This window comes from Rhinopithecus bieti, unplaced genomic scaffold (assembly GCF_001698545.2).
Source record: "Rhinopithecus bieti isolate Rb0 unplaced genomic scaffold, ASM169854v2 scaffold_29254, whole genome shotgun sequence".
Taxonomy (NCBI): Eukaryota; Metazoa; Chordata; class Mammalia; order Primates; family Cercopithecidae; genus Rhinopithecus; species Rhinopithecus bieti.
The window spans coordinates 505,282-529,158 of record NW_016813033.1 but is presented as its reverse complement, the minus strand read 5'-3'; the positions used below and the strand labels follow the sequence as shown (position 1 = coordinate 529,158).

The following is a 23,877-nucleotide window of genomic DNA, read 5'->3' as shown; positions in this document are numbered from 1 at the left end:
TGTGAGAAAATGAAAAGGCAAAAACATACCCACATAAGTAAGAGAATATATGAGTGAAATAGACATTACTGGCAGTAACACTCTATTGGCAAAAAGATGAGGATGAGTGAACAATATTTGCAAAAAATTGTTAGGGAGCTAGGCTTACATAGTTATGGTAGTGACATACACTCCCACAGGAATATATTTTAATCTCTCATATTAGACATTAATTCTAGATCCTGACTGCTTACGTGAAAACCAATCCTGCCATTATTCCCATCATCTAAGTGAATGTTTTAACACTGTCAATTTTTTTACAGAATGTTTTACTTTATCAAAACAAACAAAATTACCAAATCGAAAACCAAAGTACAAAGATCATTCTGTGATCAACAAACCTGATGGCCCTCAATGCGGAACAATTTAAACACAGAAGTAAGGTGGTTTACCTGATTCCCTCCCATCCTATGGCAGGGTCCTAGTTCAACAAAGCCTCCATTTGTTTTTCCCATGCTATCAATGCAGTAAGCAGTTTCAAAGCCTCTGATCTAAGAAAATGAACAAAGATGCAAAAAGCAGGCAACAGTTTAGTTTTTAATGAACTCTGGCATCAGAATTTAACATTTCATGGTAAATATTACAGTTTACAGGGAAAATCTGGGTATGCATAGTGACAGGTTATTACTGTATTGTCAATCTTTACATAGTTTTGAAATCATTTATGGTCTTGAAGTCAACACTGGAACGGGTTCTTTCTCTAAGAACAAAGGACTATAAATTTCCATAAAATACCACAGAGAAAAAAAACAGTTACCATTAAATACAATTGGAGAATCACAGTAATTCATGTGAATGAGAAGCAAATAGAGGCAAGCTACCTAACCACAGCGGTAACAGGCACTAGCCCTAGATATCGAGAAGAGACTGCATTTGGAAGGGACCTCTCCCAAATGGCTGTGCAGCACTTTTGGTAGCTGCCTCTAGGGGCCTAGGGTGCACAGGTCATGCATGGCACAGGGTCAGGCAGTGAGGCTTTTCTCTATAAACACAGATGAAAAGCAAACACAGGTTTCCATCTTTGGAACGTACATTTTGTATGAAAGTAACTATTTTTGGAAAAACCATGTATTTCTCTGAATTATAAATCACTACAGTATTTGGCTAAAATGTTTTATTCTTGCATTCAGTCAGCAAATACTGACTGTGCACCTATGATGATAAGAGGTTTTGAGGATACGAAGAGGAGCAAGTCATGGTCCTCACCGCCTGTAGACAGACAGAGGGGTAGTGGCCAGTCAGGACAGAGGCATGAATGTGCAGAGGAAGAGCTGCTCACCCTGCCTGGAGGAGCTCCGAAGACTGCCCCAAGAGACACCTTTAAAACAGGTAGGGGTTTACCCTGGAATGTTAAGGAAATGCCGAGAAATGAAGTATAAAGTGCAGATGTCAGAATGGGAAGAGGTTAAACTGAAGATATACTTGGGAGTGGGATAGTAAAAGGAGGACGGAAAATTCCATTCATTCATTCATGTGTTTATTCAATCACCAAATATTGAGTACCTGACGTGTACCAGGCATGTTGTAAGCTCTGAAACACTAGTGAACAAAATGAAGTCCCCCTACCTCAGTAATGGGCATGCTGCAGTGAATGTGGGCCCCTGCCTCCATTCACTCTGGGAATGTAAGGGGAAAAAGACAGAATACAAGTTAAAACACATAGTAGACAATTCGTCTGTTGTGGTGAAAGGTGGTAAGTGTGGTGAAAAAAAGGACAAGAGAAGGAAGTTAGGGCGGGCGCTAGGGCATTGGGAAGTAACAAGAGGGACCTCACTGAAAAGTGGCAGGTCAGAGACTTGAAGGAGATGTGAGAGCTGGCCATGCATGCGGGTACCTGCAGGGAAGCACTCCAGGCAGAGGGAACAGCACAGGCAGGCACATGCCTGGAGGGAGTCTGAGGACCAGTAAGGACATGGGGCTGGAGCGGAGTGGGGAGAGCAGTAGCAGGTGAGGCGACAGAGGAACGGGGACAGATGTTGTGGATCTTGGAGACCACCAGAAAGGACTCCGTCTTCACTTTGAGGTGAAGGTGCAGGGTTTGTAGCAGAGGAGGGACATGACTTGCCTTCGTTTCAAAACAGTCACTCTGACTGCTGTATTTGAAATAGGCTGTAGGAGAGTCAACAAGTTAGTCTCAGTGAGAGATGATGGTGGCTTACACCAGGCAAGAAGGGATCAGATTCTGGAACTAGATATGAAGTGCGAGACAAACAACACAGGATTCATGGAAGACTCCAAAGTTTTGAAATCAGCAAAGATGAGTTGCAGGGAGGAGATGGGAAGTTCAATTTTGGCTATGTCAAGTGTGACATGCCTGTCAGACAATCAAGTGCCAGTTAAGCATGCAGTTGGATAAACTTGTCTGGGCCCTCAGAGAGATTTGTGTGTTGAAGGGCTATGGTCTAATTGGGAGTTAAACATAATCTGCTGTAATAGGACAGGTAAAATAAGAGTATAGGGAAAAAGTATATTAAAAGCAAGAAGTACAGAGAGAGCAACATGAGTGTCCTCTGTTGGTTTTTCCTTCTATTCCTGAACTCTAAATGCTGGCGTTTCTGAGGGACAGGTCTAGTCTTCTCTTGTCTATCTGTCTTTTCTCCCTCAGTGACCTCATTCAGTCCCATGAAATGACCTACCTGCTGATGGCCCCAAATGCACATCTCCAGAGTGGCCTCTTTTCTGGACTTTGGCATCGTGCAACCTACAATCTATGATCAGTAGGCCTTAATGGCTCCACCTGGACGCCTAGCAGGTACTTCACATGCCCAGAACACCAATAGAAGCCTTGCCCCTCCATTCACTCCCCTACTGTCTTCCAATCTCAGCAGTCACCTAATCAGCTACTCAAAAAAAAAAAAACAAAAACAAAAAAACAACCTCGATGTCATTCTGGCCCTTATCCCTTCACACACCAACCCATAAGGGATCTGCCTCCAGATGAACTATGCTTCCGCAGTTGGTCTGCTTCTCTTCATCTCCACTCTCTGATTGGCTGACTCTTTATCATTCAGATCTGAGAACGAATGTCACCTCCTCTGAGAGGCTTTCCTTATCCTGTCCTTAAGTCCTCTTGACAGTATTACGTGTCATTATCATTTATCACCATCTGTCATGATCATTTTTGTTGTCTCAGACTTTTTTGATCTCTCTCCCCAGGTAGCATGCCAGTTCCCTGAGAAAAAGGACTTTGCTTCTCTTGTTTTCTATCTACAAGAGTGACTGGCACATAGTAGGCCCTCAAACAATATTTGCTGAACATAATTAAGCAGAAGATGTAGACTTGAACGTTCATGGAAGGTTTAGTGTACCTGTGAGGAATACAGTAGGGCTGAGGGGTGCAATCAGAAGTGAGTCTGAAGACAAGTTTGAATAAACAAAGAAATGACAATGTCTGATTGTCAAAATGCTTTTGTCTGATTTTAATTATTTTTAATTCATTTGAAAAGCATTGTTGGAGTGTCTATTGTATATGGTTCCCTGCATCAGTCCACCCGGACACAGTGGTGATCAAGGTCCTGAAGTACTCGGACTGGTTGGGAGATGGTTGATTTTGGGTGTTTTGAGAACCCCTGGAAAGAGCACAGAACTGCATCTTTTTGATGAAGTGGGGAATAGTAAGAAGGGCTTTTCAGTATTGGTGATCTCCAAGTTGAGAGCAGTAGGATAAACTGAAATTAGTTAAGGAAGGGAGTTGGAGTAAGGGGCATGGAGGCGCCAGGAGCTGCAGCGAACAGTCGATGTGTTGCAGGCTAGGGGGCCAATGTGCAAAGGCTGCCAGGAGACAGTATGGTGGCTAGCGGGTCTAGCAGCTGTAGCTGTTTAGTGGAAAGGTGGTAGATGCTATCAGACAGTTTTTACCCCAACTTTTTCCCAAGAATACTTCTCTCTTACTCACATATTTCCACCTCTCTCTGCCTTCTCCCAAACTCAGTCTACAAACACATACACTTTGAGATGTGACTACTTACTTCTCCCCAGTCAACATTTTTGGGTGGCAAAGGGTAGTGTGAGGTGATATCATAAGCTATTTCTTCCATGAACCACTTAAAACTTTTGCAGTTGTGATCTTCTCGAAATTTTTTCAGCTCCGATATATCCCCATATGGTAATGCCTGTGATTCAGGACGACTAGCATAGAAGTAGTCTTTATATTCATCCCACCAAACCTCCACAACTCTAACATAATTTTAAAAAAAAAAATATATATTATATATACTAGTTATAAATACAAAGGTCATATCATAAATCAGCTATGTTAGCCATGAAATTGGCTTACTATAGAAAATTCATTTCAACAGGCCTGGATTTAATTAAAAAAAATGCAAGTTTAATGACTCTAATATGTCAATACTGGCCAGGATTAAATGTCTGTATTATTTATGGTAAAATGTGGTTGTACAAAACCTGATATCCCTGAGCTGGAAGATCATATATGCTGAGACTACATGGTTATTCTAATCTGTACGGAAGAAGAAAATTGATCACAGAGTTTTTTGAGAATGGCTGGACATGATACCTTCTTTCCCTGATAATAATCTCTTTTCTTTTTTTTTTTTTTTTGTGATGCGGTTTGCTCTGTCGTTCAGGCTAGGTGCGTGGTGCATCCTTGGCTCATTGCGCTTCACTTCCGGATCAGTGATCTCCTCATCCAGCTCCCGGAGTAGCTAGGCTACTGGTAAACCACCATACATGGTAATTTTTGTTTTCCTGTTTTGTTCAGATGGGTCTCATTCTGTGTGATCTGGTCTCAAACTCATGGCTCAGAGATCTCCTTCAACCGCTCCAAAACTGTTGGATTAAAGTAGGAGCCCACTGTGCTGGCCACACTCTATTCAAATTATTCTGTTGGGTAAATGAGGAAAAAAATCTCATTTCAGAAACCATCAATTGAGAAACAAGCTCTTTTAATAAACATTTTTTGCGGTGATTTTTATTGAATCCTGTTATAACTATAATAGAACTTTACTATACCCAAATGGATTGGGTATTTTCCCCGTTGAGTTAGTTTATTTATTAAAAAATTTATTTGTTTGAGAATGGATATCACTCTTGTCACAAGGATGGACGTTGCAGCTGGCGGCATCTCGGCCCTGCAACCTCCGCGTCCGGTTCAAGCTTTCGCCTGCCTCAGACACCGCTGACAGCTGGTATTCAAGTGCACGCCACCACACTGGCTAATTTTCTGTACTTTTAGTAGGGATGGGGTTACCATGATGGCAGACTGGGTCTGGAACTCTTTTTTTTTTTTTTTTTTTTTTTTTTTTTTTTGAGATGGGTCTTGCTCATACCAGGTGGAGTGCGCTGGCGTGATCTCGGACTACTGCAAGCTCCGCCTCCGGGTTCACGCATTTCCCTGTCCTCAGCTCCCAACGTAGCCTGGGCTGACACGGCGCCTGCAATCGTGCCCGGCTAATTTTTTGTATTTTTTAGCAGAGCGGCGCTTTCAGTCTTAGCAAGATATGCGTTCTTCGATCTCCTGACCTCTGTGATCCACCGCCTTGGCCTCCCAAAGTGCTGGGATTACAGGCGTGAGCCACCGCGCCCGGCCAGTCTTGAACTCTTGATCTCAAGTGATCTGCCTGCCTCGGTCTCCCAAAGCGCTGATAATACAGGCATGAGCCACTGCACCCGACCCCAGTTGGTTCACTTTAAGAAAAAGCAACTACAGAGCGATAAAATATGTTGACATTGTGATAACTGAAAAATACCTAGCTTTTAAGGCTTTACTTGATGAATGAATGCTTGCATGAATATATGTGACCAAATTGGTACACATTTGCAGTGATTTGCATGTGGTTTGTCTTTGCCAAAATTCATGTCGGAATTTGATGCCCAATATGGCAATGCTAGGAGGCAGGGCCTACTGGGAGGAGTTTGGGTTGTTAATATATTAATGGCCTCCTAAGGAGGTGAGGGGGTGAGTTCTTGCTCTCACAGAAGTGTATTCATTCCCACAAGAGTAGTTTGTTAAACAGTCTCGCTTCCTTGGTCTCTCTCTTGCTTCCTCTCTCGCCATGTGACGATCTCTTTGCACATGTGCATTCCCCTTCTGCTTCCCATCATGAGTTGAAGCAGCATGAGACCCTCACCAGATGTAGCTGCCCAAGCCTGAATTTTCCAACCACCGGAATCGTGAACAAATAAACCTCTTTTCTTGATAAATTACCCAGCTTCGGGTGTTCTGTTGTAGCAACACTAAATGAACTAAAACAATACTCAATCCCTTGATCTTCTACATCATGTATCAGCAAATATTCTCTGTAAAGGACCAGATAGTAAGTATCTTGGGCTTTTTGGGCTATACAGTCTCTGTGGCAACGATTCGACTCTGCTATTGTAGTGAGAACCATAGACAATACACAAACAAATGAGTGTGGCTATCTTCTGATACAACTTGATTTACTAAAACGGGTTGGATTTGGCCTGTCAGCCATAGTGGCTGACCCATGTTTTACATTCAAAAAAGAAAACCTAGTGTTCAGATTAAATGTTTTCTAGGCAACAAGATAACTATTGAGGGGTGAACATGCCCCTAAATGCATTGTTGTTGCAAAAGTCCATGGGTTTAAAAAAGGCTGTTATAAGCAGCATGATAAAAGAACATACAATATTGCCACTTGACATGGTTTGGATCTGTGTCCCTACCAAATTTCATAACCAATTATAATCCCCAGTGTTGGAGATGGGGCCTGGTGGATGGTGACTTGTTCATGGGGGTGGATCCTTCATGAATGATTTAGCACCAGCCCACCCTCCATCCCCACACCCATACTGTCCTTGTGATTGTGAGTTCTCATGACAACTGGTTGGTGAAAAGTGTAGCACCTTCCCGCTTCTCTCTCTGGCTCCTGCCCCCACCATGTGAGATGCCTCATTCCCCCTTTGCCTTCCACTATAATTGGAAGCTTCCTGAGCTTTCTTAGAAGCAGAAGCTGCCAAGCTTCCTGTACAGCCTGCAGAACTGTGTGTCAATTAAACCTCTTTTCTTTATAAATTACCCAGTGTCAGGTATATCTTTATAGCAGTGTGAGAACAGACTAATATACCACTAAACATTCTGAATCTTTGCAAATCCATATGAAATTAGACACAGTACATGTACTCTAGACACAAACAAACCTGAAGAGTTATGTATACACGTGTAAGATTATGGTAACAAAAAGAAGGAGCAATTAGTTTTCTGGGATGGACAGGGCCAGAGTGGCACTGTGTTGCCCCGTCTCGAAGGAGTGGTTAATCAGGTGGGAATGGTATCCAGGGCAAAGAGAAAAGCAAATGCAGTATGATAAATCATGGTGTATTGCAGTATAGCAAGTAGTTTACAAAAACTGGAATGCAGTATTCACTGAGAGAAAACTTTCTTCAGTTTCTTCATTTTAAGATGAGGATATAGGCCAGACATGGTGGCTCACCCCTGTCATCCCAGCACTTTGGGAGGCCGAGGCAGGCGGAGGCCAAGGAGGGCAGAGTTCGAGACCAGCCTGGCCAACATGGTGAAACCCTATCTCTACTAAAAATACAAAAATTAGCCAGGTGTGGTGGTGCGTGCCTATAATCCCAGCTACTTGGAAGGCTGAGGCAGGAGAATTGTTTGAATCCGGGAGGCAGAGGTTGCAGTGAGCTGAGACCCTACCATTGCACTCCAGCCTGGGCAACAAGAGTGAAAATCCATCTCAAAAAAAAAAAAAAAAAAAAAAAAAAAAAAAAATTAGATGAGGATATAGTCCTTACCTCATAGTGTGTTGTGAAAATTAAGAAGTTAATCTATAAAAAGGGTTTAGATTTATGCCTGGTACACAGTAAGCACTTAATAAATGTTAGCTATTATTAATATTATGATTCTTTTTAAAAGAACTTTGAATTTTACCCTTGAGATGACAACCATAAAAAAGTTTTAAGCAGGTAAGTGACATCAGATTTAATTTTTAGGTGAATGACACCGGTGGTGAGTGGAGGGTGGACTGAAGGGGGTTGAACCTGATGGCAAAGAGCCAAGTAGGAGGCTATTTACTATTCATGGGAGAGATTTGAGGAGCTGCACTAAGTATAGAAAGGGATGGATTGAAGAGCTACGTGTGAGGCAGAATCACCAGGGCTTGGTAAGGGGGAGGGACAGGGAACAACTCTACATGCCCCCTAAGATTCATTCACAGGCAAACAGAGAACACAGTGGAAGGAATCACTTTTGAAGAAAAGTTAAAGGTCAGTTTTGACTTCTGTTGAGTGGAAGATCTAAAGGACATCAAAGAGGATAATTCTAGAAGGTTTGAGACTCAGAGGAGACAAATGAGCTGGAGAAACAGACCTGGCCACTGGCCCCCTGATGGCTCAAGTAGATGCTGTCAAAACTGGAGAAAAGAAAGAGCCTGGCACATGCTGGGCACTCACTAAGTGTACGCTAAATTCACCTTTATTGGGTAGTTTGTATGGTATATATAGTTAATTTTTAGAGTGGATAAATATCCACCTGTCAGCTTTTTTTGTCTCTCTTTCAGAATGGACTTTTTTGAGTCAATTTGGCTTTTCATCAATTCTTCGTGATTGTGAGTCCAACTCCAAGGGGAGTTTCCTGCAATGTCAGTCATGCCTGGTGTTCATTTGGTGCTATTTTTGTTTTATCACAGACATTTAAACCTCATCCCCTGTTGTAGGTGGGGCTTCATTTGGCCCATGAGAAGGATGTTCTGGTTCTGAAAGCTTAGCTGTCTGCTTATTACCTATTCCCCTTTTATGAACTGTCCCAAGTTGTGTCTACAGTCAACAATAAACTTGACTTGGTTAAGCGTTCCAGAAAATGAGGGGCATCAGAGTTGCATGCCACTTAGAATTTATGAAAGCAGCCCAACCAAATAAACTTCAAAGTTGTTTTGCCAGGGATAGAGGTCTTTGTCCTCCAAGCAGTGGAACATCTGGATTTCTGCATGAAGCTTCTTGGTTTGTTTCATAAATAAATGCCACCCCTAAGTGTCACTAGTCTGGGATGAAATATCAAAGAGCGGGGAGACCCAAACATGGCTGGATAATCACCAGATCATCATTCACCACTATACTACTTCTAGATCTGTCCTCCCCAGCTAGAAACTGTCATTCTCTTGGAATACGGTGACTATGACATATCTCATTTTAGGAAGCCGAGAGAGAACTTACACTGCATGGAATGGTGAGAATCAATAGAAGGAACTAGAACTATGATTTATTTCTTAATAAATGTGTGACTGGGAAAGAAGCCTGGGAGGATGCTCATCCCACTAAAACAGTCCTGTTCAGTTTAAGTTAAATACATTTTATTTATTCAAAAAACATTTTTTAACATTTCCAAAATGTTTTAAAACCAATGTTTTGTTTTCTGCAGGTTCATGAGTTTTGGTAAAATATAGATTATCAATCCTAGTTCTACATTTATGGCATAGGAGATAAACTTTTATTAAATAATCATAGTAAAATATTTATCACAGTAGAACAATTTGGATGTCACAATGAAAAGAGTCAGTGGAATTTTCCTCTTTTTTTTTTTTTTTTTTTGAGACAGAGTCTCCCTCTGTTGCCCAGGCTGGAGTGCAGCAGTGAGATCTTGGCTCACTACAACCTCTGCCTCCTAAGTTCAAGCGATTCTCCTGCCTCAGCCTCCCAAGTAGCTGGGATTACAGGCACCCACCACCACACCCAGCTAATTTTGTATTTTAGTAGAGACAGGGTTTCACCATGTTGGTCAGGCTGGTCTCGAACTGCTGACCTCGTGATCCGCCCACCTCGGCCTCCCAAAGTGTTGGGATTACAGACGTGAGCCACTGTGCCTGGCCAATTTTCCTCTATTTTATATGATAGAGATGGAGAATTTGGAGGCAGAATGCAATAGGACAAAGGATATTCACATGAACTTTTCAATCTTTGAGGGACAAGAGATATTAATCTCTTGTAAGCATTGTTCAAAAATTTGATTTTGCTTACTATGCAAACTCCTAACATGATTATCTAAATTAAAGAACAAAAACAAACCATATTTTACTCATGTGTCAATAACAGAAGCTAGTATTTTTCCCTTCAACTATTTCTCTACACAGTGTCAGACTTTTTAGAATTTATTTGAAATGTATTCGTGGAGAACATTCAATATAGGAATCTTAATCAGAATGGGATATAATGGGAGGTGAGGTCACCAAGATGGCAAAGTAGGAGACACCAGCCTTTATTCACCCCCAACTAAAAAACAAATACAGACAGCTATTCACAAACCCAAAGAGCCCAGAGAGCTCCAGGCCCACTGAAGAATCTGCAGCAACACAATGGAGCAAAAGAAACTAAGAATATCTACATAGGACAGGATCACCTGTGAGGTCTACATACCTGAGGCACAAGGAGATAGCTAGGAAAAAAGAAGAAAGGCAGATGCTATTGGTATTGGCCATGTGGCAGGAACTACCATAGTTTCCAGAGATCGGCTCTGTAGAGGACACTGGCATCACTGGCCACTGAGGTAAACAACAGCCCTTTTGCTGGGGAACCCCAGAGAGGGAGATGCATCTGAACACTCACCACCATCCAAGAAGCAGCTACTCTTGAATTACTTTGGGAAAAGCTCTGCCAACTCTCCCATGCCCTAGTGAGCCCTGATCCTGAAGCCACAGCTGCTCTGCTAGTGTCCACACTGCAGCCCCGGGCTCTGTGGCTGCACTGGGACTACCTCTGACATTGGAACCATTGCTATAGTGAGCTAGTTCATGCTCCAGGCCCCAGAGCCACGCCTTTATTGTGCATGCCCCATCTCCAGGTCCTGGATTAGCTGCAACAGAGAGTTAGAACCCACCCCAACTCATGAGCTGCTCTAACTCTATGCATGTTTCTGCTCCTTTTCTTGGCTCTAAAAGCTACCTCACAAGCATCTGGTACCTCACATTCTGTTATCAATACAGTAGCGACGTATCTTTGCTCTAAGCCCTGGGTTTTTAAACTGCCCCAGATCCTGCAGCCATAGCCCTTCCACTCATGCTTGTGCTTCAGTCCTCAGCTCCACAGCCACTCTACAAGTGCGACTGCTGCTTCAAGTAAGCCTATGAGTCAGAACTAGTGCCAAGATGCATTCAACTTCTGCAATGAGAGAAAAATCAGGATGACCTTGGCAGCCATACCCAAAGACCCCAACATGCCTCACTGCCACTGTAGGTATCTACAGCATTAGCCACTGAGGAGCACTGGAATCTTTGCCAACACTGACCTTGGTGGGCTGATCTGCACAGGGAATGCATAGCTGGTATCCTCAGTAGTCCCAGAACTGCTATACCCCACCCAGCAAGAACCCTCACACCCTCCTTCCCCCACAGAGGAAAGTCTTTCCACATTGAAACCAGCCTATAAAGTCCGCAAGAGGTAACTGGTCCACAAAATGCACAGGCATTAATGTAAGTCAACAAGAAACATGAAAAGTGAAGAGTATAATACCACGAGAAGATCACAATAATCTCTCAGTAGCAGACCTGGATAAATAATTCTGAATAATTGTTTTACAGAAGCTCAGTTAACTTAAATCAAACACAGAGAAATAATTAAAAGATCATTTACATTGATCAAGTGGGATTTATCCCTGGGATGCAAGGATGATTCAACATACACAAATCAGTAAATGTGATACTCCACATTAACAGAATGAAGGACAAAAACCATATAATCATCTCGAAAAAGGCATTTGACAAAATTCAGTGTAAAAAGCTTCAACAAATTAGGTACATGAGGATTGTACCTCAACACAATAAAGGCCATATATGACAAGTTCATAGCTAACATTATACTCAATGATGAAAAGTTGAAAGCTCTTCCTCTACAATTAAGAACAAGACAAGGATGTCCACTCTCCCCACTTCTATTCAACATACTACTGGAAGTTTTAGCCGGAGCAATTAGGCCAAAGAAAGAAAGAAAAGACATCCAAATCAGAAAAGAAGTAAACTGTCTCTGCAGATGACATAATCTTATATATTCAAAACCTTAACGCTCACTATTTAAGGTCAATGTTTATCTTTTTACCTAATATACAGCTAATAATTTAATATTTTGTTTTCTACATATATCTTAGAGTTTTTCATGAAATAACACTCCCATGTAAGATACAATTTCAGTGCCTTAAACATTCAGGTCCCAAATGTAAAAACAATTTATCAATTAAATAATAAACTGTCAAATTAAAAAAAAAAAAACAAAACCCTAAAGAGACTCTACCAAAAGCTGTTAGAACTAATAAACAAATCTAATAAACTTGCAGGAAAATCAACAGAGAAAAATCAGTAGTGTTTCTATATGCTAACAGTGGTCTATCTGTAAAACAAACTAAGAAAACAATCCCATTTACAATAGCTAAGCAAAACAATAGAATATTTAGGAGGTGAAAAATCTACGTGCTGAAAACTATAAAACACTGATGAAATAAATTGAAGAATACACAAATTAAATGGAAAGATACCCTGTGATCATGGATTCAAAGAACTAATATTATTAAAATATCCATATTATAAAGCAATCTACAGATTCAATATAATCTCTATCTAAATTCCAATGACAATTTTCCCAGAAATAAAAAAATCCATCCTAAAATTCATCTGGATCCACAAAAGACCTTGAATAGCTAAAGCAATCTTGAGCAAAAAGAACAAAGCTGGAGGCATCACACTACCTGATTTCAAAATCTACTACAAAGCTATAGTAATCAAAACAGTATGGTACTCACATAAAAACACACACATAGACCAAAAGAACAGAACAGAGAGGCCAGAAATAATCCATGCATTTATGGTCAATTGATTTTCAAGGTAGATGCTGAGAACACATTAGGGAAAACACACTCTCTTCAATAAATGGTGCTTGGAAAACTAGATATCCATATGCAAAAGAATGAAACTAGACCTTCATCTCACACCATATGTAAAAATCAACTCAAAATGGATTAAAAACTTACAGGCAGACCTAAAACTGTAAAACTTCTAAAAGAAAAGAGAAAAACTCCATGACATTGGTTTTGGATGTAACAACCCCAAAAGAACAGGCAACAAAAATAAAAATGGACAAATGGAATTTTATCAAACTAAGAAGCTTCTGTAAGCAAAGGAAACAATTAACAAAGTAAAGAGTCAATCTATGGAATGGGAGACTACATCTGTGAACCATACATCTGGTAAGGGGCTAATATCCGTAATATACAAGGAACTCAAACAAATCAATAGTAAGGAAACAATCTGATTAAATTGGTCAAAGGACCCAAATAGACATTTCTCAAAAGAAGATATACAAATAGCCAACAGGTATATGAAGAAATGCTCAACATCATTAATTATCAGAGAAATGCAAATTAAACCACAAGATAGCCCTCCCACCTATTGGTGGGAATGCAAAATGGTGCAGCCACTATGGAAAAACAGTACAGAGGTTCCTCAGAATATTAAAAATAGAACTATCATCTGATCTAGCAATCTCATTACTAGGTGCATATCCAAAGGACATAAAATCTGTATATCGAAGAGGTATCTACACTCCTGTTCATTGCAGCAGTATTCACGATAGCCAAGAGATGGAATCAAGCTAAGTGTCCATCAACAGATGAACGGGTAAAGAAAATACGGTATATATACACGATGGTATTAATACTATGCACCCTTAAAAAATCCTTAAAAAATAAAAAAATCCTGTCACTTGCAACATGAATATTATGTTAAATGAAATAAGCCAGGCACATAAAGACAAACACAGCATGGTATTACTTACATGTGGAGTGTAAACAAGTAAACAGAGAGTAAAATGGTGGTTACCAGAAAGTGAGGATTGGGGGGAGTGGGCTGATTTTGGTCAAAGGACACAAAATTTCTGTTAGGAAGAATAGTTTCAAGTGATCTATTATACAACATGGTGACTACAATTTATAATATATATGAAAATTGCTGGAAACAAATTTTAAGCGTTCTCATCACAAAAACAAGTAAGTGACATAATAATGTCTAAATAGTTAGATTTAGCCATCCCACAATGCATACACATATTAAAACATCATATTGTACAAGATACACACAATATTTACTTGTCACATTAAAAAAACAGGTGCAATCTTTTTTTTTTTTTTTTTTTTCTTTTTTTTTTTTTTTTGTTTTTTTTTTTTAAGAGATGGGGGTCTTGTTCTATCATCCAGGGTGGAGTGCAGTGGTGCAATCATAGTTCACTGCAGCCTTGAACTCCTGGGCTCAAGGAATCCTCCTGCTTCAGCTGACTAATCTTAAAGAACAATAAGATATTTCATGAATAAGTCTAGCTAAGTTCAAGGTGAGAATCAACATGACTGCTGAAGAGATTTATCCCACTCAATAAGCTGACAATTGTTAAGTAAATACTATAGCATTGGTACATAAATGTTATTTCTCTTTCTTCCCCTTTTATCCAAAAAACTCACCTTCAGAGTTGGAGAAGACCCAACATAAATGGGCGGAGGATTTCCTTGCCAGCCCTCAAGACGATAGATATGTCCAACACGAGAACAAGGAACAAATAATAATTTGCCACCACACTGCCATATCTATGAAGGAAAAACACATTGTGAAAGTTGTTTCAAATACACACATAAACCATAACTGAAATTTTATCTTGTAAGTGTAAATCTAAAATCTAAATTATATACAATGTCCACACAGAATTCTTAAACTAAACAAGTTCCTAAAATAATTTGCTTTTAAAAGTTCATGTAACAACCAAGAAGGCAACAGGGAATATAGTATTAATAATAAACTGCTAAAAAGGGGCCTCTCACTGTATACTCATAGCCCCTAGCAACCTTCTCCCAATATAACCTTGCAAAGTCATGTGGATTCTTTATTCCTAACTCATTCATCATTTCCATTGCTAATATATTTCCTACTTGGGTGATTATTATAATAACCTCCTAACTGGCTTCTTCACCTTCAGCTTCTCTCTACTCAACTATCCTTATTTATAGCAAGAGATTATTACAGCTGAAGGGCAGCTTTGGGTCATGTTATTCCCTTGCTTAATATCTTTGATTGTTCTCCACTGCTTATCAAATTAAATAAAAATCTCTTAACTCAGCTTTAAAGGCTCTCTTCAATATGGCCCTAATACACCTTCCCATTTTATCTTTTAGATGTCTTCCTTATTCATGTTGCCTGATTCTGCCAAAGTGTGCTCCTTGCTGTTCTCTGAATACATTCCTTGTGTTCCCTTCTTTGTACTTTTCCCATGCTACTTGCTTAGAAGTCTCCCTCCCGCCCCTTATCTGTACTTACTAACATCATACCCATCTTTCTACTTCTGCCTCAAATTCTACATCCAGCATAACGCTGCTCCCCTCTCCTCCCCTCCCCTCTCCTCTTGCTCTGTCACCGAGGCTGGAGTGCAGTGGTGCAATCTCAGCTTACTGCAATCTCTGCCTCCCGGATCAAGCAATTCCTCTGCCTCAGCCTCCCAAGTAGCTGGGACTACAGGTGCGCACCACCATGCCTGGCTAATTTTTTGTGTGGCTAGGATGGTCTCGATCTCTCGACCTCCTGATCCACCCACGCTGGCCTCCCAAAGTGCTGGGATTACAGGCGTGAGCTACCGTGCCTGGCTGACACTGTTCTTTAAACACACCAACTGAATGCCATTCTGTCTTCTTGTATTATGAATTTAAGTATAATTCTAATACCTTCTTATCAAGTTCCTTGAGAGCAAGGACTGGTTTACTCCTCTTCTATCCCTCACAGTGCTAAGCACAGGACATTTAAGACAAGAGGTAATGAAAACCTGTTGAACTCAAACTGTGATATAGTTCTCTCTCTCTTTCTTTTGGAAAATGGGGGTAGGAATGGGGGTTGAGGTGGGTGCTGGAGCATGGAAGGTAGTATGGCTCCAAGACTGCTTCAACAACAGGGGAGGTGCTGCAGGAAGACAGCTCCAAAGTCAGCCTGAGGATGCAGTCATTGCGGGGCTCTGCTTCTGTCTTGAATCATGTCCTACAGTGATAAAGGGTGACTATATCAGTGGGTGGTCAACTGTGGCCCTAATGCATGCAGATTCTTCCAAGGGCTTCTATAATAAAAAGCTCCAGTATATAGAAAGTTGGGGTGGGGGGGTATTTTCATTTCTAAAGGTTGCTAGCCACAATTTTTGAGCTGAGCCCTGTATATATATATATGGTAAGTTTGGAGCTTGCATTTCACCTAATTTTTCCCTCAAAGGCATCCATTTTCATTAAATCATTCTTTATATAATTTGGAGAAATGCATTATATCATTGTGGTTTTATCCCCCTACAAGAAACCAGCTTTATCTGAAAGCCACAGAAGTTAGTAACTACTTGGAAAATTCCATCTGTTGAAATAAAATGTTACCTTGTATGAGATCTCAAAATTTTCACCACCCCAAATCTGGAGACCTGGATCATAGAGACCCAATTCAAAGAAGAACTCTCGTTCAATGGCAAATAATCCCCCAGCCATGGCTGGGGACCTAAGAAAAAGAAACACTGCAATAACCATCATAGACAAACCCCCAATAACCCTTCACCAATAGGCAAGAAGCCTTGTAGAATACAGCCTAAAAATGCATAGAAAAGACAAAACTGATGGCCAAACATGAAGAAATTATAAAGCCTTTACAAAAAAAAAAAGAAAAAAAATCTGTTCATAATTCCCTAACGAATTTACCACAATTTCTAACTGAAACTATAGTTCATTACAAAATAGAGCATTGTTTCATTTCACCATTAGAGGGCGCCTTGGTTCCTTTGTCGATTTAAAAATTAAGCCTTAGTTTTAGCTAATACAGAATTTTTTCTTTCACTCTTAAAAACACTGAGCCATACAGCCGTGGTCTGCTAACTGCTTCTGCATTGATTTATGAGTCATTCTTGGATGAACGAAACCATACACCATGGAAGTAGTCTGTCATTTTTAAATTTTATAGCTCAGGGACTCACCAAATAAGGGTGTAAATCATCGTAGAACAGCCACAGTTCATTCAGAGTTTGCAAATGTAGCACAGAAACGACACAGGAGAATTAGACATAGGTATTTACTGTGTCAGGAGGTAGGAATGCAAAAAGGTGATCTGTGGATCTGTGGGGCTTCTTGAATGGATCTTCATTTGGACACTTTTTAGGTCCAAGAGAAAAAAGATTTGGTAGCTTCTTAGGGACAAGTCACTCCCACCATTGGGAGAAATGACAGCATAATTTATCTTACTCCCTGCTCCCCTCTCTGAACAATTAATTACTAATTCATCATGTTTCTTAAATTTTAGGGTACTCATTATTATTAGGGTAACTTCATCATCATACATAATATTCAATCTATTCAAATAGGTTCATTGGAACATATTTCAAGGTTCCATTGATTCTATCTTGAAAACCAAAAAAAAAATTTTTTTTTTTTGAGATATGGTCTCACTCCATTGCCCAGCCTGTAGTGCAGTGGCATGATTGCGGCTCACTGCAGTCTTGATCTTCTAGGCTCAAGCAGTCCTCCCACCTCAGCCTCCTGAGTAGCTGGGAATACAAGTGCGCACCAACACATCCAGCTACCTTTTTATGTATTTTGTAGAGACGGGGTTTCGCCATGTTGCTCAGACTGGTCTAGAACTCATGGGATCAAAAGTCCCACCTGCCTAGGCCTCCCTAAGTGCTAGGATTATAGGCGCGAGCCATCGCACCCAGCCTTGAAAATATATCTTGAATCTGCTGACTTATTTCCAACTTCACTGCCACCAGCCTAGACCAGGCCAACACTGCTTGGACTTTCCAATACCTCCCCCCGAGCTTGTCTCCTTTATTCTCTTCTGCCCCCTACTCAAGGCTAATCACACAGTAGCCAGAGCAGAATCCTCCACATGCGCCTGCATGATACCAGCCTCTCCCGGCTCTCTGGGCTCACCACGGTCTCTCTTCCCGTTGAGTCCTTCACTGCTCCGCTCCCACCTGGAATGTGCAGGCCTCCTTTCTGTCTCAAGGCCTTCATTCATGTTATTCACGATCCTGAAATGTTCCCACAGAATTGAGCCCTCATCCTTCAGGTCTCAGCCTAAATGACACTTTGTCAGAAGGGCCTTTCCTGATTTCCCAAGCTGGATTAGGTTCATCTTTCCATAAACTCATGTACTCTGTGATTTTTCTTCATACTACTTATCACAGCTGCTGTTCCAGAGTTTTGTTTGTTTTGTGAGACAGGGTCTCACTCTGTTGCCCAGGCTGTAGTACAGTGGCACAATCATTGTTCGCTGCAGCCTTGAACTCTTGGGCTCAAGCAATTCTTCTGCCTCAGTCTCCTGAGTTGCTGGGACTACAGGCACATGCCACCACACCAGGCTAATTTTAGGTTTATTTATGTAGTTATTTGTTTAATTTCTGTCTGACTTACTGTATTTTACATTCAATGAGGAAACATATCTTTAAAAATGTATCCCCAGAAAACAGTGCTTGGCATACGATAAGCACTCAATAAATGTTTGTTGAGTGGATAATGAATCAAGAAATACTTTCAATACTAACAGAAAATAGCATCAGGAAAAAGTTGTTCTCTTATGCCTTTTCTTCTTAAAGTATGCTGTCTAACTCAGTAACAACACTATTACATTTTAGGTGATATTTTCATGTCACTTTTATTTAACTGTCATTTAAGATTATTCTATTACAGCTGTGTCTTTCTTTTTTAGACCGAGTCTTACTCTGTTGCCCAGGCTGGAGTGCAGTGGCGTGATCCCAGCTCACTGTAACCTCCGCCTCCCAGGTTCAAGTGATTCTCCTGTCTCAGCCTCCCGAGTAGCTGGGATTACAGGCGCACACCACCATGCCCAGCTAATTTTGCATATTTAGTAGAAACAGGGTTTCAGCATGTTCGCAAGGCTGATCTCAAACTCCTGACCTCTGGTGATCCTCCCGCCTCGGCCTCCCAAAGTGCTGTGATTAGAGGTGTGAGCCACCTTGCCTGGCAGCTGTGTTTTTATCTTTAAATATATTCCCATTCATCTCAGTATATACTTGAAATGCATCTTAACATGGACACCAGTGAGTTAATTAACAGATAACCTCCCTTTAATTTTTCTAGCTCACTGAAAAAAATCTTTTTACTGGCCTATGGAATTAGCAGAAATATAAAATTGCTCAGCACTCTTTATTTTTTTTCTCCCACAGTTATGTGTTAAGTTAAGCAGGTAAGCAGTAATTTCCTGGACTATTCTGAATAAGAAATTTACCAAAAAAATTTGGTAAATGTCCAATTAAGCTACTATAATTAATTAAGTGCTATAACTTCTTTATGTTTGCCATTCAGTATCTTGATATCATGACATGCCCAAATCCCACCAGCATTTCCATGACATTGGAAGCACCTTCCCAAAATAGAACTCTAACATTATCAGCAGTGTAACAGGGAGAGAGAGACCAAAAGCAGAACCATAGGATCAGAAAAATGCGATTAGACACATTCAGGAGAAGGCTATACTAACATTTGAGCAAACATTTCATTTGGGGTCATTTTTTACAGAGACAGTAAAATGTTCTAATTACAAGATCAAAAGAAGAGAGTAGCATAAGTTGTTCTACTGAAAGAACCACAAGAAGGTCAAAAGCTGATTTTTGAATAGAGTTTTCTTTTAATAAATCACTTTTCTGAGAATGAAGCAATAAAGGATTCCATGTAATGTTTTTTAAAGTCATGTATTGTGATTCATCAGATTTTAGTACAAAATTAATATTTGAGAGTTAACATAACAGAAAAGGGGAGAAAACCCAAAATCTCTTGCTAGTGCCCTTCATTGTTAACATTATACCCACGGCATGAACGTGGAAATAAAAGTCTTGGTTGGATTAAAGTAATTTATGTATTTTAAATGTATAGAATGACACTGTCATCAAAAGCATAAAATTTGATGTCTAATCCAGGATAACTAAGATTTCCTTTTTTTTTTTTTACTTGTACTTGGAACATATGCCATATTACACTATTTTTCTTTCCCCAATGAAAGTGTGTATGTCTCAGTAGTGGACATCGCATTTAGGGTAAAAGCAATTACAGTGGAGCAAGTGGAGTAGAGTGAAAGCTCTGAAACAGTATAAGGAAAGATGCTCTTTCTGAATCTGAGACAGCATCTACAGTTTTAAAAATAAATCTTTAGCTTGGCAAGAGGTTAATAGGTTAGCAGCAACTGGAGAAAAGAAAAATATGTAAGTGATTTAGTGATTACCGATATGGTTCAGTTTTTGTCTTTCTCAGTCTCTTCTCTTGAGGGGTCAGAGGCACCCGTTTCCAGAGCATACTCCAATCCCATGCTCCTCGGGCATACCCATCTTCATCACCGCCCCCTTGGGGTATAATTTCATATGTGTTGCCATTTATGACATCTATAAGCGGCACAGTGCAAATGGTTCTGTATTGTGTTGATGATGGCAGCAAAGATCAAATGGAAGCGTACGTATGGACCCACACATTTATACGAGTTCATGGGGAAGAAAAAAAAAAAGAACTTAGATAAACATTCAACATAAGAAAATAAAGTAATAGTCTTTACCGATAAGGTTCAGTTTTATGTTTTCTTTTGGCCTTTTCCTTGTGGCTTAGAGGAATACGTTTCCATAGTAAACTCCAGTCCCAGGCCCCTCTGGCAAAACCATCTTCATCCCCACCTTGCTGTGGTTCAATGGAATAATCATTCCCATCTATGTAATCTATTAGAGGCACAGTACATGTAGTTCTGAAACATTTACAGAAAATGAAAAAGCATTTAAGAACCCAAGACTAGTTCAGCATGCCTAACTACATTATCTCTTTTTGTTGCTGATTTGTTTGTGCACTGAGGGACTTTAGTATCTAATGGGAAATAAGAGTAAATGAATGTCCCATAAAAGCCAAAAAGCCTGTTTTTGTAAGGGCAGGAGAGAGGAGCCTTCTCCCTAGGCTTACAGACAAATCTTTTGTCAGGGACAAAGAACTATATCATTGAGCTTAATAGAGTTTTTCTCCTTTTCACTTTGCTACTAAAGGCAACTTTATTTTGGTAATTTTATATTATTTATAAGATTTTCTTGCCTGTTATTTTCCCTATCACCCATGAAAAAGCTCATGTGCACGTGTGCACGCATGTACGTGTGTGTGGGGTCACCAATAGTACTTGCCACATTCTTAGCGGTTCTCTCAACCCTTTATTGCTTTCTATTTCTTGGAAATAGTTATTATGAAAATGTGTTTCTGTACTTTTGCTTGATCTTCCTCACTTCTCTAACTGCAAGAAAACAGTTTTATTGCAAAAAAAAAAAAAAAACAAAAAAAAAATTTTTTTTTTAAAAAAAAAAAAAAAAAAAAAAAAAAAAAAAAAAAAAAAAAAGGTATTGTTGCTTTAAAAAAAAAAAGCAAAAAAAAAATCCCTCAAAACCTGCTGAAGAACTTAAGAAGTAGTCTGAGAATTTGGAACAAAAAATCTCTTATATTTGGGCTTCACGAAAATGCTAGTACTCTATAACCAATTCGGTGTCAAAGTGACATTACAAAGATTATCTGGTACCCTGCTTGTTGCAATGTTCATCTCATCAGAAAGGATTTTAAAATCTATTTTCCTAAAATAAAAATGACAGCTGCTTATATCCAGGTCAAGGTGCTTTTAAGAAGTTTAAAAACCAAGGAAAAGGGAAAACCTACAGGGCTTAGAACTTTAATATGGAGGAAGTAGAGTCTAGAACAGGTGCTTCCTTCTCTCCAGGTGTGAACTCACACTGGAGGGTCATTGTCAGATTCGTGGAATCTGCCACTGGAATCTGGAAAAGCACTTCCTTACTACCCAGAAGCCTGCCAGAATTCACCTAGAGAGAGTTATCTGACACTTGGTCAGTTAACTTTCCTCACTTCTTATGACTTTCACATTCCTAAATACACAGTGCAGTGTAAAGTGTCCCAGGGAGGTCTTGGTCTGACAGTTTATTAGCTATCTGATTTGGGGAAAATTACTTAATTTCTCTAAGCCTCAGTATCCTCTTCAGTCAAATGGGGCTAATAATCTCTATCCTGCAGGGTTGCTGTGAGGATGAAATCAGACAGCATGTGAAAAATGTGAAAACCGGCCTTCACATTAAATCCTCTCATGATGAAATCCTCCAAAGTTCTGCCTTTGATTCATGCCATTTGCCATTTGCCACACGGACATGTTTTATTTTCCGAATTATGGACTAGAAGCAAGGAAGGCTTTGGAGCTAGAAAACTGATGGTGCCTTGTATTGTTTTAGACATTTCTGGAAATTTAATGGTGATTGCCACAATTCCATGGAATAGTTGTCTATTTCTAAACTTTAACGTTTCTACAGGAACCCAAAGCCTTGACATAAGTAACACTTGGTCTTTACTACCGAAAGTACTAATTTAAAAGTCACAAAAATCAATAGGAATAATTTCAAAGCATGGTTCTTCAAGTGTTTAGAACTCTTACCCCAGTTTAGAGGGAGCAATTTCTATTACTCTTAGGGAAAGTGCCTGGAGATAGAGGAGTCTTAATAACCCAACCACAAAATGATTCTTGAGTGAGGAACCCCGGGTTTCTCCCAAATGCCAGACTGCCTACATTTAAATCAGTCCACAGTATCAGTCTAGCTTCTAGATGAGGGATAACACTAATATACACTTGACACACTGAATAGAACAGGAATCAAAGGATGAAAATATTATTTGCCCTTCCAGGACAAGGTTTACTTTCAACCAGGAAAGAAAAAAAGCAAGGTAATGTTACCTGTCCTTAGATATGGGAGCTACAAGTGGTGCATACCAGTTAACTGCCACCTCACAGTGGGCATCAAGGTATATCAAAACCTTAAAAAAAAGAGGCAGGTGAAAGAATACTCCTCGTATATGTTACATCATATATTACACACAATTTAAAATTAGATGCTAATAAACATTAGCATTATAGTCAATTCTGACACACAAGTTATCTGTTTAAGCCAGCATTCTCATTTCAATTTTAAAAAAACTGAAGAATGATTAAAAATGTATATGATTTAGTTACCAAACCCAAAATGTTGACATTGTAGATATCAAATGCTTCCTACCTGTCCAAGTTTAGCCTTCTGAGCACCAATACTTCGTGCTTGAATTAAACCTTCCCTTCTTTCATTTCGAAATACCTTCACTAGGCCATTCCACAGCTTAATATATTCATCCAGTTTTTCTTTTAAGTGCTCTATTAAGAAAAATCAATCGATATTATAAATTAGATTAATAACTATAAACCAATTAATTATTATTTTCTCAGGAAACAAGAATAAGAAACAGGTGCATTGGGTAGACAGTAATTTTACATGGACCAGATTGAATGTTTTATCTATTAAGAAGGAAGGTGAAGTATATTATTTCAGTTAATTTTGAGTTTAATATGCCTACAGAGAACTGGTTAGTCTGAGAATTATCAAACGTCCCTCTAAACAATGATTATTCCAATTGACAGTTAAGGTTTTAAGAGATATTAAAATTTTTACTCCTGTTCACAGGTTAATGTCACATCTGAATGCTTTCAGGAACAACATTTTGTTGGCTGTTGGCAGAAGCAATGCTTAGGGTTTCTGAAGATGCACCTGCCTACTAATAATACTATACAATTTCACTGGAATCCACACAGGGTATAGGTTATTTAATATTTGTTTCTGGGCCATCTTTCCCCAACCACAATCAGTGTTGAAAGCTGCAACCTTGATGTGATGAATATGGTTCCCACCAAGTTGGCAAATAATCAAAAAATCTCATTTTCTCTTTATCTTAAGCATCAAATGTATAATTATACATTACAAAGATAATTCTAATTATACATACATATATGTATAATATGTGTTTGTAATTTAGTAGAG

At 39.6% G+C, this 23,877-nt stretch overlaps 1 protein-coding gene across 3 annotated transcripts in view; it reads right to left on the bottom strand.

Annotated features, from left to right (window-relative positions):
• GALNT7 (polypeptide N-acetylgalactosaminyltransferase 7) overlaps positions 1-23,877 on the bottom strand; it is a 153,542-nt gene that overhangs the window by 5,732 nt on the left and 123,933 nt on the right. For 2 of the 3 annotated variants that reach the window (XM_017847606.1, XM_017847609.1), the window contains exons 4-10: positions 23,086-23,216; positions 22,767-22,846; positions 20,241-20,423; positions 16,394-16,511; positions 14,462-14,584; positions 4,008-4,226; positions 432-530 (exon numbers count right to left, since the gene is read on the bottom strand). In XM_017847606.1, the coding sequence (XP_017703095.1) occupies positions 432-530; positions 4,008-4,226; positions 14,462-14,584; positions 16,394-16,511; positions 20,241-20,423; positions 22,767-22,846; positions 23,086-23,216 (953 nt within the window). Of the gene's footprint in view, positions 1-431; positions 531-4,007; positions 4,227-14,461; positions 14,585-16,393; positions 16,512-20,240; positions 20,424-20,564; positions 20,748-22,766; positions 22,847-23,085; positions 23,217-23,877 lie in introns of all 3 variants that reach the window. The other variant, XM_017847607.1, reaches the window with a different exon arrangement.